Source organism: Plecotus auritus (assembly GCF_963455305.1).
Source record: "Plecotus auritus genome assembly, chromosome: 8".
Taxonomy (NCBI): Eukaryota; Metazoa; Chordata; class Mammalia; order Chiroptera; family Vespertilionidae; genus Plecotus; species Plecotus auritus.
This window is the reverse complement of record NC_137782.1, coordinates 112421930-112439329: the sequence shown is the minus strand read 5'-3', so window position 1 is coordinate 112439329 and position 17400 is coordinate 112421930. Positions and strand designations below refer to the sequence as shown.

At 39.0% G+C, this 17400-nt stretch overlaps 1 protein-coding gene across 2 annotated transcripts in view; it reads right to left on the bottom strand.

The window, feature by feature from the left end:
* The window catches only part of ANAPC1 (anaphase promoting complex subunit 1), a 113346-nt gene that overhangs the window by 67595 nt on the left and 28351 nt on the right, over window positions 1–17400 (bottom strand). For both annotated transcript variants that reach the window (XM_080685835.1, XM_080685836.1), the window contains exons 15-24: window positions 15935–16075; window positions 15089–15149; window positions 13008–13195; window positions 7765–7839; window positions 6782–7050; window positions 5439–5530; window positions 4333–4481; window positions 1644–1722; window positions 1198–1234; window positions 1032–1102 (exon numbers count right to left, since the gene is read on the bottom strand). In XM_080685835.1, the coding sequence (XP_080541961.1) occupies window positions 1032–1102; window positions 1198–1234; window positions 1644–1722; window positions 4333–4481; window positions 5439–5530; window positions 6782–7050; window positions 7765–7839; window positions 13008–13195; window positions 15089–15149; window positions 15935–16075 (1162 nt within the window). The remainder of the gene's footprint in view (window positions 1–1031; window positions 1103–1197; window positions 1235–1643; window positions 1723–4332; window positions 4482–5438; window positions 5531–6781; window positions 7051–7764; window positions 7840–13007; window positions 13196–15088; window positions 15150–15934; window positions 16076–17400) is intronic.

Sequence of the window (17400 nt, the reverse complement as noted above, 5' to 3'; positions counted from 1 at the left end):
GGTCTTCAACCACACTGGCAATGTTCTATTTCTAATGGTGGGTGACCAGTACCTCAATATTCACTTTATTGTTATTCTCTGAACATTTCAAAAATTGTTTTGTATGTATGCCACATCTCAATTTTAGAATTTTTAAATCTTCATGTTAATTAAATTTTTATTTTTCCTAAAATAATATCTAAATTTTATAAATTATATATTATCTATTAATATAGAAACTTGATTAATTAAGATAAAAATGGTTCCTTATATGAGAATAACCATTTTATTAAATATTATGTAACATATAGATAGAAGTCGGCCACTATTTTTTCAGCATAGGTATCTTATCTGTAATACTAATAACAATTATTATAATTTTGAAGAGGATATACAAAAAAGTACAATGAAAAACTAAGTCATTTAGAGCAGTCTTTAAGAATTCAGAAATATCCTGTAACATTCATTAGAGCATTACTTTCCAATATAAAAACATCTTCATTTTTTTTTATATCTTCATGTAAGTAATCTGACTTTTTTTTTACTTATTTTCATGAAAAATTTCTTTAGTACTTTACTCAGTTTGAAACCTAGGATCACAGAGTTAGGATTAGAGAATAGAAAACTCTTTTCTTTCCCCCTCCACCTATGAATTTTCATCCTTGCACCTCAAATCCCTGGCCTGTACCCTTCCAAAGCACACCTGCAACGTTTATACAATTACTTTTAGGTTTTGCCAGGAATACTCCCTTCTGGTATCTGAATATGACAATGGCTTAAGGTCTGGTGTGCAGTGATTGGTGCTCTCCATCCTGAGGCCCAGAGATCAGAAGCTAGTATTGCTGATGTCATATGAAAGTTGTGAAACTGTTAGGGAAAGGAAGTGTGGCTTGATAGGCCATTATCTCAACCCTGTGGGACCTTCTCTCCTCATGCCTCCCAGATCTAGCTTGCTTTGAGGAAGATGGGCTTCATGAGAATGGAGTGCCCAGGGAAAGCAGAGGATTTTCACTGGCATTTCAATGACACATAAAGAGTAAAGACAACCTTACCTACATTAGCCATCCAGACAACTAATCTTTCAGCTAGACTAGAAATTGATGGAGAATGCCTGAAACTAAACCTGTAGGAAAACAAAACACAATTATTAAACAGAAGAGTGACACATAATCGTGTTTTATATATTTAATATAAAAGCACAATCTGAATAAAAGTCACCTGTTTTCCTCTTGTTCTGCTTGTGACTTTTGGGGGGCTACAAGATAACAAAACGAATAATCTTTATTTTGACAGTCTTACTAGTAAAGAAAATGCATAAAATGCACAAGAAATTTGGAAATAAAGCTTTAACGAACAACTCCTAGAAAATAATAAAATAAGCAGGCTAGAAAGTATAATTTCCCAGAAGTTAAAAAAATCCTTGTAAAAAAATAAAAATCTTTCTAAAAGTATGAAATAAGGCACACTAAAAGTATGAAGTTAAATTTTTAAGTCATCCTGGTCTCTAAAATTCAGTTGTGGACTTAGACCAGAACAGTGTAAGATACCTCTACAATGAGATAAGATGTGGTCTCTAAACAAACACAAAACTATTTTTTAATGTCAACTCTGATATCAGTATTTATAAAATTTTGTTTGCAAAGCCTAACATTACACTGACTTACCTAGAGTAATTCTCGATAAATAGTGTGAGGATTCATCACAGACAGAGCTTTCATCACCAAGAATGTAGAGCGCAATACTCTGCACAAGGAGAAAATTAACATCTTTTTTAAATGACTGGGTTATCATTACATCTAGGACAGTTCATCCATTTTAGGTGCACAGCTCTGCGTTTTGACAAATGTTACCCAATCCCATCACCACTATCACAATCATGATACAGAATACTGTCCTCACCCCAGAAAGGTCTGCAGTGCCCTTCGTGGTCCACCTGCTCCTCCTGGCACCAGCACCAGAGACAAAGCATCTGTGTTCTGTCCCTGTAGTTTGCCTCTTCTACAGTGTCATGTAAATGGAACCACAAATGTGTGGTCTTCTGTGTCCTACTTCGTGAGTATGCCTTTGAGATCCATCCACATTAACCACATCTATCTGGAGCTTGTTTCTTTCTATTGCTGAGCAGTATTCCATTATACAGATGTACCAACTTTGTTCATCTACTCATGAACTGATGGACATTCAGGTCATTTCCGGTTAGGTGAACCCTAACCCTCTGACCCTAACCCTTTTCACACTTCTGCCATCAAGATTCTCTTTTTTTGTTACTGTTGTTAATCTCACCTGAGGATATTTTTTCCATTGCTTTTCAGAGAAAATGGAAGGGAAGGAAGGAGGGAGGGAGAGAGAAAGAAACATCGATGTGATCAACTGGTTGCCTCCCACACGTGCCTCAACTGGGTCCGGGGAGTGAAATCCACAACCCTGGTATGTGCCCTGTGCCCTGATTGAGAATCGAACCTGTGACCCTTTGGTTCGAGGGCCAACCACTGAGAAACACCGGCTAGGGCCATGGTTCTCTTTTAAATATCTATAAGTTGACTAATGTTTTAGGTTGGAGGTTGAAGAATTATGGCATAGCCATAATTCTCTGGCTCCCCTTTTTGGTTAGATATACACTGGGTCCACCCCATGGGGCAAGACCAAAAATTTGGTGGTTTAACTTAAATGCTTCCACACAAGCTGCAAGAAATGCAAAAGTTCTGGGATTAAGCTGTTCTGAATACACTGTGAATGTATTTAATGCCACTGAAATGTCCACCAAAAAACAGTTAAAATAATAAATATTATGTTAGATTATCACATTATCATTTATTTAAACGAGCAGATTCACCATTCTACATGTCTGTGTTAGAGCCACAGGGGTTCTGAAGCCTTCCTCAACATGAAGGCAAAGGCAGAGTAAAGAAAAGATGGGTGGGGTCCACTGACATGTGGGAGAGAAGACAAAGCACACGGTTCTCCTGTAAGCCTGAAGGGTTCATAAAGGACCTCTGTGCAGGCTCCTCCAGGGCCAGGGGACCGAGAGGTAGGTGCTAAAAAAACTCACCTTTCCAAATGCCCTTTGGTTCTTACTTGAAGATTTGAACATGGACATGTACTAACTGTGCAAAATGAACTAATTTTTAACAATAAATAATGTACTTCTCTGTGGGGAAAAATGGAACTTGGGAAGTTACAAACTGGTTAAAAATTTAAATGAAAAAGCAAAGGAACTAAAATAGCTAAAACAATATTGAAAAAAAAGAGTTAATGGGAGAAATCATATTAACCAGTTTTAAGACTTACTTTTAAAGCTACAGAAATCAAGACTGTGTGGACTGCAACACAGCTCAATGGACCAGATTAAAAGGCCCAGAAATTGACCCACAAGAATGTGGTCAACTGATTTTTAACATTATTATAAAAGCAACAAAGAAACAATAATCTTTTCAACAAACAGTGTTAAAAGATTTGGATATCCATATTGAATAAGAACCTTGACTTAAACCTCATGTCTTATAAAAAATTATCAAAGTGGACCGTTGCTCTAAATGTAAATCATACAACTACAAAACTTCTACAAGGAAACAGGGAGAAAATCTTGTGTACTGAAGTTAAACAATGAATTCTTAAACTTGACACCAAAAGCACTATCCATAAAAGAAAAAAACTGGATAAACTGGCTTCATCAAAATTGAACAGTTTTGTTCTACGAAATAAACACTAAGAGAATGATGAGACATGAGAAGTTGCAAACTAGGAGAAAATATATGCAATCCACATATCTGACAAAACTTCATTATCTAGAATGCTCAAAATATCACTAACCATTAAGGAAATGCAAATTAAAACCAAATGAGTTATCAATGCACATGTACCACAATGGCAAAAATTAGAAATAATGACAATAGCAAACACTGACAAAAATGTAAGGACACTGGAATGCTCACACACTGCTGGGGAAATGTAAAATGGTACAGTCGGTATGAAAATAGTTTATAGTTTCTTAAAAACTAAATATATACTTACTACATAACTATCAATCCCACCTCTGGATATCTACTCTAAGGAAATGAAATCTTACATTCACACAGAAACCTGAATGATTACAGCAGCTATATTCACAACTGCTGGTACAGGGAACACTTGCATGAATCTCAAAAGCATTAAGGGAAAATTTGTCGGAAGGGAGGGGGTCTATTCTGTATCCTAGTTATGGTGGTGAATACATAAATCTACACGTTCGTTGGAATTCACAGAACTGCACACTAAATTTTTAAAAAGTTAATTTTACTGTATGATAATTTTTAAACCATATTTTAAAAGAAAAAGAGAAAAACAAACAAGTTAGGCAATAGTATGAGTACGTACCAAAACTACAAGTCGGCTTCTTTCACAGATGCCAGGGAGGTAAGGGTAGGGTGGCATTTCTTCACCCTTCAGACAAGAACTCACCCACTGGTAAATACTTGGTGGCTCAGAAGTAAAAAATGGTGGATGATGCATAAACCCTGTTTGACCTTTAAAATTAGATAAATGTTTATAGACATACAAGAATACATTAAGAAAATGCTCTTTTATTCTAAAGGGAAAGTATTTGCTTTTTAAAAAATATATATATTTTATTGATTTTTACAGAGAGGGAGGGAGAGAGAGAGAAAGTTAGAAACATCAATGAGAGAGAAACATCGATCAGCTGCCTCTTGCACATCCCTGTCATGTAAGGTACATGCCCTTGACTGGAATCGAACCTGGGACCCTTCAGTCTGCAAGCCAACACTCTATCCACTGAGCCAAACCAGTTTAGGGCAGGGAAAGTGTTTTCAAATGACAGATACTGTTACCAACTGGAATAACATTTTTCCATATTTTTCCGAAATGTTCCATGTTTCCTGCCACAGTAAATACACTGACTATATTATAATATGTAGAATTTGAATGATTATTATTTTATCCCCTGCTACATAGAAATTCAGCAAATTTTTATGCGCAAGGCATATAAAGAATCTAACCAAAAATTTCTGCCCTAACCTGAAAGGTGAGAAAACAGAAGAGACAATCAGGATTCCTCTCTGTTCTTATACAGGGCCCCAATCCTGAGTCCCTTTAGTTCAGGGTCTAAGACAGTACAGTGGTAATGAACATGTTCCAATATGGCAACCACTAGCCCCATGCAGCTACTGAGCACTTGAAATGCGGCCAGTGCAACTGAAGAACTGAATTTTTAATATTATTAACTAGAAAGACAGACAAGCACAGGTCTTGGACACAGGATCCTTGGCAGTAGAAGCTCTCTAAGCTTCTGCAACTCAGAACCTTAAGGATGAGTATAATTTGCCCACATACTGAGGAAGTTATGGCTTACTGCAAATCAGAGATCAATCACAAACTGAAATCTGCCCCCTGACTTAGGGACTTATGGTTGCAAGCAAATGTCACTACACTGTTTACAGATCTTTAACGATATAGTTGCTTACCTTGATCAATTGTGCACACCTGTCCAGTAGTTCTGACAAGTGTTGGGTAATCCCTATAGTAATGATCTAAGTAAGGCTCCAATTTTAAGTCCCTAAAACAACAAGAACATATAAAATAGAAATAACTAAGAAGGTATTACAACATCTTCCCCCAACAGTTAGCTTTCATCAATAGAACTTTCCATTTTAAAACCTTACTGTGAGAAAGACGACAATAAAATCTAGAATCTCTTTATTCTATTTCTGGACTTTCCAGTGCCCAATATGGTAAGTGCAACCTAAACTCCTTTTGCTAGACACATTTTGTGGAGGTGAAACTACTGTACACACACTGAGGTCTAGGTTCTCCTCCATTACTTATTAGCTGTGTGATCTTCAGCAAATCATCTCTAGAACCTCAATATTTTCTTCCAGAAAATGGGGAAATACCAGTTAATTCACTGTGAAGTTTTAAAACTAAACAAGAAATGTGAAAAATATTTTATAAAATGTAAAACATTATACAAATGTTACTTATTTCAGAGAGCCCATGATTAGGGTTTGGAAATTATTTCATTACAAAAGAATTTTCATGATAGTAATGATTTGTCCTAAGAAAAATTAAACAATCAAAACTGTCATGTCTCAGAAAATAATTTCAGTATCTAAAGGAAGATCACAGAAATTAAAAAATGGGCTGTAACCTTAACTCAGACATTGACATTTTTATTCCATTCAACTTTCTTTATCATCAAGGGTCACAAAAGCTTAAACAACACCCAAGTGTGACCTTTAGAATTCAGTACGAAACACACAGTGCTCACAAGTCTATTCAAGTGCATTGTTAGAACAATTTAAATGTGGATCCACTAGGAACCTGGAAGACAAGGATGATCACAGACAGTGACAACACAGCGCAGCAGAGAGCCCACAGCTAGCCAAGCGTCATTGTCTTGGAAACACACTATGACAGGCTTTCTCATCACTAAATGGGGATCATGACTCCCTGACCTTGTTGACAACTTATGTAGCTAAACTGAAATTCTCTGAACTGTAAGCACCTATAGAATGTAGGTATTGTTACAGCACAGCAAGTATTGTTATAGAACTTCCACCACAGTGCAGCCAGTCAGCTTGTCAACATGAAATGCTCAGCAGGTCACCTCCAGTGTTTAACATATTTTGTGACTTCCCGCTGTTCTTAGGACAAAACTAGCAACCCTAGCATGATGCACAGGCTCTTACACAGCCAATATCTTCAAACAATTCTGTGGTTCATAAAAAATGCTCTGGGTTCTTAAGAAGGCCAATTTCTTAGTCATCTAAGCACTCCTGGAAGTTTTCACTCTACACACAGTATTTACCTTGCCAACTGAACTAGGAGGTCAACAAGTGAATGAATTCCTTCTCCCATCAGAGTATTCAATTTAAGCTCCTCATAGACAAGGTGAAGAACAAAAAACATTGCAGGTATGTGAAAGAAGAGAAGTGTAGAAGAATCCAGACTGAGATTCTGTGACAAGTCCTCATCCTTTATCTGAGAAACTTTCAAAGGACTCAGACATAAAGATCTGTTCAAAAGGTGAGACTCAACCTTCTGGTGGTAGTCTGAATTCAGTAAATACTCCCAATCCTGAGAAGAAACAGAATTGATTTTTAAATCATGCCTCTTTGTAATGTTGTCATTTAAAAATTCAATTAAAGCAATTCAAGTTCCATTTCACATTAAGTTGCTCTAAGAATATGAAAAAAAAGCACAATGATAAAACAAAGAAAGAATATCAAAACAGCTGAGTGATGGCCATGATATTCTAAGACCTCTGTGTCATTTCCACAATCTCCGCAGCACTTTTCCCAGGAGGAGCTGTGTGACTCTTCCTTTCACTTGAATGTGGAGGCCTTGTAGGGTTATTAGTTGTGCCACAGGGAAAAAAGGGCAGCCCAAGGAGAGGGAAACAGGGAATGGGGAATGGCCAATCAGTGGAGTAGTCAGAACACATCATATAAGTTCACCATCTCATATGGGTGCAGTTTGTAGAGACTCAAAACGATTACAATAGTAACATCAAAGATGAGTGACCCTAGATCACCATAACAAATGTAATAATAATGAAAATGTTTAAAATACTGCAATATTTATCCAAATGTGACACAGGGACACAAAGTGAGCAACGCTGTTGGAAAAATGGCACCAGCTGACTTGCTTGATGAAGGGTTGCCACAAACCTTCAATTCTGAAAAAATGCAGTATCTGTGAAGCCCGATAAATCCGTAGGAATACCACAGAAATGCTAGACTAGTAAAAGTATCTACAAGGCAATTTATATTAGCAAGAAATAGTACTTACCTCATCAGATCCTGTCTCAGAAGGCCTTGCCTTTTTGGGTGCAATTACTGGGGAAAGTGATCCTTCAAAGTCAAACTGGAAGATAAACCCAAAAGAGAAGACAAAGATCATATAAAGTTGTCACTGTCAACTAACTACAAAGATTCAGAAATTAGCCCTAGCCAGTTTGGCTCAGTGGATACAACATCGACCTGCAGACCGACAGGTCCCGGATTCGATTCGGTCAAGGGCACGTATCTCAGCTGCAGCTCCTCCCCAGACTGGGCCATAGTCAGGGCACGTGCAGGAGGCAACCAACCGATGTGTTTCTCTCACATCGATACTTCTCTCTTTCCCTCTCATCTCCACTCCCTCTAAAAATCAATGGAAAAACATCCTCACGTGAGGATTAATATGTATGTATGTATATATACACTGAGTGGCCAGATTATTATGATCTCTGAACGCATAATAATCTGGCCACTCAGTGTACTTCTCTTGAGTACCTCATTTATTTGATATCAAAGATACTATAAATCGTGCACCTGATCAGTTTTCCCCTTTGCACTGGCTGATAGAAAGCTCAGGGAAAATAGGTGATCTCCTGCAAAAGTCTAGAATACTTTTGGTACCCATTTGAGATATAAATACACTGAGTGGCCGGATTATTATGTGTTCAGAGATCATAATAATCTGGCCACTCAGTGTGTGTGTGTGTGTGTGTGTGTGTGTGTGTGTTTATTTATTTATTAGAGGCCTGGTGCATGAATTCGTGCATGGGTGGGGTCCGGCCAGCCTGGCCAGGGGGAGGAGGCCTGCTAGTCGAACTCCTGGTTGAGGGGACAATTTGCATATTAGCATTTTATTATATAGGATATACAGAGTGGCCAGATTATTATGCGTTCAGAGATCATAATAATCTGGCCACTCAGTATATATTCAGAAATCAGTTCCACCAACTATGAAAAGTGACCAAAACTCATTCTTTCACCTGAAAAAACATGGTAAATATCTTTCTTCTAGAATCACTGTGAAGAGTAAATGAAACCATGTCTGTAAAGCACCTAGCACAGTGCCTGCACTCACAGGCACTGCAACAGAAGTTTTCTTTCCTCCTCTAATTCTATGATGGCACACATCTTCACTCCTTTAGAAGAACAATAACATGAGTCATAACCAAATATGCCATGTCTCAAAGAGTCAACCCAATGTTAGCCACATACCAGAAGGAAACAGACATTTACTTAGAGTCTGTTCACAGTGGACAGTCTAACAATTCTATGGCAGAGACAGGTAGTTCCTTTCTAAAACCTGTGTTCTGCCCCTTCTCCTAAACCCACAGCCAGGCTACATAGCCCTGCTACCCTCAGAGTTAGGTGTGGCCCTGTGACAGTGTGACTCTGAATGAAAGTGGATGTCACCATTTCCAGGCCCAGTTCATGGAGACACCAACCATGAATGCTGCTCCACGCACTTTAACCTTGAACCTGACTAGATGGAGACAACCCTAAGGCCACCTTTGAAGCCTCAAGTTGAAGGTGGTACATGCTCCATCAGCCTGGGTCCCTAATAACTGTGTGGCCTGTTTACCTGCTAAGAATTATTATATGAACAAGACACACATTTTTATCATGAGTGAGCGATTATATCTTTTGAGGATTTTCTGTTTTAACACTTAGCTGACCCTAACTAACACAATTACATAAAAGCAACTTTCTAAAAGTTCATTCTTACTCAATTTCCTCTGGCATAGTATTTGCCACCTCTGCTACTTCTCATGGCCACCTCATCAACTATAACTCTAGAAATGGTAATGCTGTTTCCTTATGCTCTATGAAACTTACATATATTTACTTATCAATTAATCCCATTCCCCTAAAAGTTGGTTTCTATATAAAAGCTAAATTATAGGTAGCAATAAAGTAATTTTTAAAACTGCAAAAAGCAATTTTTAAAGCTGACCAAGAGAAAAGGTTTCTTTCTTGTGAAGCATTCAAATGAAACACAGTCCAACTCAAACACAGTATTATCAAAAAAATAAAAATGAGAAGATTGAAATCAAAGAAACAGATGACATGGTAGTTATCTTACCTTCAAGTTCAAACAAAATACAGGGTAGGGCAAAAGTAGGTTTACAGTTGTTTGTATGGAAAATACTATAATAATCTGTATTATAAAGGCCTGTGGCCCTAACGCCATAAAGACTGGCACCAGTGGGCGGGGCTGTGCGATTTCCCATGCTGGGCTTCTAGTTAATAAATAGTAATACAAGAATAAACTGTTTTGTATATTCACAACGGTATAGCGCACAAACACACATACACAAGGCCTAAGTCCCACAGTCAGAGAGAATGCCTCTGCTATTGTTCCCAGTAATCCCTCTCCTGGGTATATACCCGAAATCATGTGTTCATACCCCTATGTTCATTGCAACATTATTCACAGTGGCCAAGACATGGAAACAACCAAAGTGTCCTGCAAAGAAGACTGGATAAAGAAGATGTGGTACATATACACAATGAAATACTACTCAGGTATAAGAAAGGATGAAATAGCACCATTTGCAACAACAGGAATGGACCTTGATAACATTATGCTAAGTGAAATATGTCAGTCAGAAAAAACTAAAAACTATATGATTTCACTCATATGTGGTATATAAAACGGAAACTCGTCAACATAAATAGCAGTGTGGTGATTGCCAAAGGGAAGGGGGTGAGAGTAAGGGGTCAGTGTATATAAGGACAGGAGATTTGACTTTGGGTGATGGGCACATGGCAGAATAAACAGATATTGTAATATAGAAACCCACACCTGAAACCTAAATGTTCATGTTGACCAATATTACCTCAATTTAATAAATAAATGAAATAAAAAGGAAAAAACAGATTCAACAATGTTCAATTAATAGCTATTGGTTAGGTGTGATAAAACCACATGGTAGCCTTTTATGAGGATGATGAAATTATGGGTTTTATTTGAACGTTTTAAAAGATGTGAAGTTTTCACTGATATCATATTTATCTAAAAAGCAGTAACAAAAAAATTTAGTGGCCATCTCTGTATAGTGTTATTCTTTTTCTGAATTCCTCATTTTGAAAGTTTTCCTCAGTAAGCATATGTTCTTTCATAATGAGGAAAAACAAACAATCTTTAAAATAGATTTGCTAATACAAAACTAAAATGTACAGACAGGGACAGCTGAGTTACCTGGACAAGGAGTGATTTCTGCAGAGTGACCCAGGCAAGGTTGTCCTGGGAGTCATCTCCAGAGCCAAGAGCAAATCAAGATGAAGGCACACCCTTGCTGATTGTGTAAATAACTCTGAAGGACCTTCTAAGGAAGTCTCTGGGGCAGGAGATGAGGGACACAGCTTTCTATCATTAACAGAGTAGACACTCAGGCTAAAGCACTTTCAATCCCCCTCAAATCAAACCTCCCTTCTCACAGATCAAGAACTTTGTGTGTGAAAATAGTCTGGGCTTCAGAAAGGAACACAGAGACACGAGTCAGCAGACATAGTCTAGGCCCAGGTTTGAGCAAATCTCCAGTATATGATCACTTTGTGATTCAGTTCCTTCTTCAGTAAAACTAGACTATTACTACTAATCCTAGCATAAATTGGCAGTAATTTTACAAAGATGAAATGAGAGCTAATAATCTAACATGCTTTGCCACATTATAAAAATGTAGTAATGATAATTACTAGTAAAATATTATTAAATATGAAATGATATTCAATTTAGAATACAAATAACCCTTAGTATTATTCCATTTTTTTGAATAAGGTACACCTATTAAACTGCTCTGCTATATACTCTGAAGGTTGTATTACTATTTATGCAAACATTACATCCTATCTAATAAAAGAGTAATATGCAAATTAACCATCACTCTGCTACACCCACCAGCCACGCCCACCAGCCAATCAGGAGCGAATATGCAAATAAACCCAACCAAGATAGCTACGGCCACAGAGAGCAGGAGGGAGGCTTGGGTTTCCCCGGCAATGGAGGAAGCCAAGCTTTCTGCCCGTCCTTGCCGGCCTAGGCCTCCACTCAAGGCTACAAAGTTTCAATGATAGAAGATACATAAATCCCAACAGAAATGACGGCAGCCATGGAGCCGGAAAGAGCAGGAGGCTAGGGTTGCCCCTGGCAATGGAGGAAGTAAAGCTTTCTGCACACCCTGACCGGACCAGGCCTCCGCTTAAGACTACAAAGTTTCAGTTATAGAAGATACATAAATCCCCCCAAAAATGGCTGCCGCCACAGAGCAAGCAGAAGGCTTGGCTCCGCTCCAGGCTACAAAGTTTCAATTGTAGAAGATAAATAACCCCCAGATACCAGGGCCTCCACTTGGGTCGCTGGGGGGCGTGGCCAGCCTGCAAACCACCACAGGCCCCTCGCCCAGGGCGCCTCACGCCCCAAGAGAACCCCCACCCTGATCCGGGACACACTTTAGGGCAAACCAGCTGGCCCCCACCCATGCACCAGGCCTCTATCCTATCTAATAAAAGAGTAATATGCAGATTGACCATCACTCCAACACACAAGATGGCTGCCCCCATGTGGTCAAAGATCCTGCCCCCATGTGGACACAAGATGGCCACCACAAGATGGCCAGCAGGGGAGGGCAGTTGGGAGGGACCAGGCCTGCAAGGGAGGGCAGTTGTGGGCGATCAGGCCAGCAGGGGAGGGCAGTTGGGAGGGACCAGGCCTGCAAGGGAGGGCAGTTGGGGGCGATCAAGCCTGCAGGGGAGGGCAGTTAGGAGTGACCAAGCCAGCAGAGGAGGGAAGTTGGGGGCGACCAGGCCTGCAGGGAAAGGCAGTTGGGAGGGACCCAGGCCTGCAGGGGAGAGCAGTTGGGGGGGACCAGGCCTGCAGAGGAAGGCAGTTAGGGGTGACCAGGCCTTAAGGGGAGGGCAGTTAGGGGCAAACAGGCTGGCAGGGGAGCAGTTAGGCATCAATCAGGCTGGCAGGGGAGTGGTTAGGGGGTGATCAGGCTGGTAGGCAGAAGCGGTTAGGGGCAATCAGGAAGGCAGGCAGGCGAGCATTGGGAGCCAGCAGTCCTGGATTGTGAGAGGGATGTCCGACTGCCCATTTCAACGGGCAGTCAGACATCCCTCGATGGGTCCCAGATTGGAGAGGGTGCAGGCTGGGCTGAGGGACACCCCCCACCCCCGTGCACTAATTTCGTGCACCAGGCCTCTAGTTGATAATAACGGAATAACTCAGGAAGAAATACAACTGAATGTACTTACATTTCGTGTCCATGCTAAGCGGTCTGTGTTATAACCCATCATGTTCATGAGACAAATCACAAATAGATTCCACTCTGAGTGATAGCTGGGTCCACCTGGAGCACTGTGGACACTGTACCACTTGACAAGCATCTGAACCGCTATTTCTTTTGGCAGGATAAACTTAATTGCTTGCAAACATGTCTGTACTGTTAAAAGCAAAGATTACTTTCAGTATGGTTCCTATGCATGCATTTCTCTTCCCCTTTTAATATGAAAGTTTTTAAACTATGACGACTACGTAAAAGCCAATTACTGTAAAGAGAGAACTGTCATGAAAGAGCCAATAAGATGCCACATTACCTAACCCATCACTGGAAACCTAAACCCACTACTAAAGTCCACAGGGTCTGCAAGAGGTCTCAGGGTAGCTTTTCAGTCATTCATTTTCTATCAGAAACAGGTAACCAAATAGCCCACATAACCTGAGACAGAAGTGATTGGCATCCACTGCCCCAGCAATTATTAATTGTTCCCCATTTTAGCCTCCAACATTCCTAGTATGGACAATGAATTAAAGGTCATTGTATCAAAACACAATTTCTACACAAATAAATTCATATGAAATAATTGCTTTAATACTTCAGACACATATAACAGTCAACATATGCCTCTTCTACTAGCACAAGAGATTTCTCCATGAGTGAACACTCCTATTAACCAAAGCTTTACAACATTGAATAATCTGGCAGCATTCAGAGTCTAAAATGTTCTCCAAGCTCTCTGTCTTAGACCTTTTCATACCACGTTTCTCTTAATGACCCAGTGTCATTTGTATGAGTGTCAGTTACAGTGCTCCACTGCCATTCAGTGACACCTGTAGGTGGCATGGGCTGCTGCTGTGAAGGGTCTGGGTCTGCTTTTAGTAGCAAATGGCCCCAAACAGCAATGTGCTTGTATTCTCCTATATTCTCTTCAGAGGATTCTTCCCTTCACACTGTCACTGTCACTGGGCCCATCCTCAGCAGCATATCCTTTTCCTCATCAATTTGCTATGTGCATGCACACACAAAGGTTGAAATCAAATGGAATAAATGTTAGAAAAACAACCAAATCTGTCACGGCTGAATCCAAAATAAGTGTAAACCAGATACTGGCCGAGGAGCTAAGAAGCACTTACAAAATACAAAAACTTCTATTTAGCTGTGAGAGAGTAGGATTTCATTTTGGTTTTATTTAATTTAATCTGCTATTAGTTTATGTATATTTTGTTTAGGCTTATACCTCTAGGTACATAACCCTGTGATTATTGGCTAAATATCTTTGAGATAAGCAAGGTTATCTCTATACCAACTCAGAATATCACTTATCACACCAATGAAAGGTATTTTCTACAATAAAAAAAGTCATTCTGGTCTACTTATCAAATTCCAGAAACCAGACAACCTGCCAGTGCTTTGTTTTGGCATTTACATTTTGAAATTAATAGATGTCATACATTTTCTTTTGTCACATAGTCATTCTTTTAACTTATGTTTGTTGGCAAATTCTTTCAATTCTAGTTATAGTATTCTATGTTCAGAAATATTCTCCACTTAGTACTTTCCAAACTGCACTTCAAAAATAATTCAAGCAGACTCCAATTGTACGAAAAACACTTCTGACTGTATTTTTACTATAATATTTTTATTCAATTAAGGCAATTATGTTCATGTCTCAATTGAGAGATTTAAGATTAAAACCAACAAGTATGCCAAAAACTATTTTAATTGTTTAGCCTTGCTTTTTACAAGATTTTCTTGCAATAAGCATGTTTGGATGTTGTAATCTCACTGTGTGGTACCTTCCACATAAAAAAAGGCCGAGAAACAGAACCAGAATCTCCTTCAAGTCATGCCCAGCCTCACAGTACACATGAAGGGGACGTCCCAGAGGTGCTCTTGGCTCTTCAGTTATCCACAAAATAAAAAACGCCATCCTGTGGCTTCACTAACAGCAAAAATGTTAATACCCCCAATTACTGACACAAATCAACAATGACTCCAAATCTTTACAAATCAAACTAAGAATACACAGAATTCAGGCTTACTCCTCAATCGCACCTAATTCAGACGTGGCGATTTCAGGAAGAGTGATCCTCACCATGGAGCCATTACTCAGCTCCTAGAAAAAGAAGGGAACAAACCAGAATAAGTCAACAGAATCTGTGCATCTAAGTCTCTAAATGCTTAACAATAGCTGATGCTTTACAAGATTTTGCCTGCCAAAGCAAAATTCAATAAAAGAAAATAAACAATATTTGCCCTAGCTTGTTTGACTCAGTAGATAGAGCATTGGTCTGTGGACTGAAGGGTCTCGGGTTAGATTCTGGTCAAGGGCAAGTACCTGGGTTGCAGGCTCAATTCCTGGCCCCAGTGGAGATGCACAGAGGAGGCAATCAATCAGTGTGTCTCTCCCCGTCCCTTACACTCTCTCTAAAAAAAAGAATCAATGGAAAAATATCCTCTACAAACTAAGTAAATAAATATAAAAATAAACATTTTCAAACAGAAGCAAATACTTCCAAAATTCAGAAACTATAAATGTGCATAATTGTAAAACATTTACAAAAATTCTGCTTCTAATAAGTCTCATTTTCATGTAGACACTAACAGTCACCATCACCAAAAAAAGAGACTTACATGTAAGGAAAAGAAAAAAATCATGTCAAAACAAAACTCAACTTATTGAACAAGCTGTTTTCGATAAATTTTTAATAATATAAAAACTTTGAAAAAGTTGAACAGATTTACTTCAAAGTAAAATAATGCAAAGAAGTAACACATCACAAAATATTTTAAATGTTATCAGAAATATTTGCTTTCGATTTTCAGACAAATTCTGCATTCTGACAAATTTGAAATGGCAGCCATATCTCCCAGAGAGCCACCTAATCTACACATACTTACTAGAGTCACTCTGTTTCGAACAGGGTCTCTTATAGAATGAATGTAAGTTCCAAGCTGTTGGAAAGTGCAATCCTCATTATAGAGAGAATCGTGGAGTTTTGAAGAATCCCTTAGTTCTGGAACTGGGGACAACAGAACAACCTATAAAAAGTCATAAGTACAACACATATCAAGTATTTTTTGAGAAGTGAAGGTTATTCCTTTTTGCATATAGTCTAACAACTGTACATAATGATTTACAAACATTCTGCTCTAGGTAGAATCATGGAGGAGAGGACTAGACTGATGTGCAAACAGGGCTACAGGAAGAGAAGGCAGCAACACTCTTGGCAACCCAAACAGGGCTACAGATAATAACTGTAATGTGAGGAAGGCATGACAGACAGGATTGGAGGGTCCAAGACGCAGGAGAGAAGGAAAAGCAATGAGAGAGCAAAGAACTGAGACAGCTACTCAGTGATGCTTCAGAACAGGCAAACGTTTGATAAAGAGCAACGTTTTTCTCAACTGCAGATATGCAAGCAAAAATTTTAAATGATCGTAGTTACTAATTACATGCAGATGCTTCCTATTCTAAATCTATTCCTGACCACCAACCTTTTTGTATTCCTATAACTCAATTTACAGGAAATTTCTAAGTGACTATCTTGTCAATAATAAGAGCCAACCCAGCATAAGATGTATATACTATATTCCAGCTTCTACCCCAATAGCTGCCCCAAAACTAAGCTCCATCGGTCCTAGAAATAGGAAAGCCATCAGCCAATATGTTAGACTGGGCTGTGATCTGACAACTACCATTAACACACTAACCATTCCTAAGTTTATGAAATTCCAAGAAAGCTAGGAATCATCTTATGTTATAAAAGAAATTCTTCCCAATCACACAGAAATCTGATAGTTCTATAGCCCCTCCCACGAGTTCTGTAAGTGTCTGGCTTAACAGGAAACAGCTCAACACTGCATGTGTTTAGAAAAATAATATTTAGTGAGCAACAAAAGGAAAATATAAATAGTACTTCATTAAAGTTTAAAACTTTTGTTCATTTGAGGAACATAAAAACAAAAATAACACTCATGGACTAGACAATATGCAACACAAGTGCAGCACCAACCTGCACTTTGAACTGCCCCTAAACATGTGCACTCAGATGTCTCTGAAACACACCCTGCTTTTCTCAGGCTTCCTAACCTGGTCCCTCTAGTGATCCAACCAGGTTGCTCAGAGAACCCCGAGTCTCCTTTCCCAGCACCTGCCCCAACACAACACAAATCCAACCAACTGATAAGCGCTGTCTTTTCTACCTCTCTAGACCTCTTGTGTCACTCCCCTTCTTTCCAATGTACTGCCCTAGATCAGTCTCCCTTTACACCTCTTAAATACAAACAACACACTTGGAATCTAAGTGGTCTCTCTATCTTCAATCCCAAGATAATATTATCTAAAACACGGATCCCAAAACACT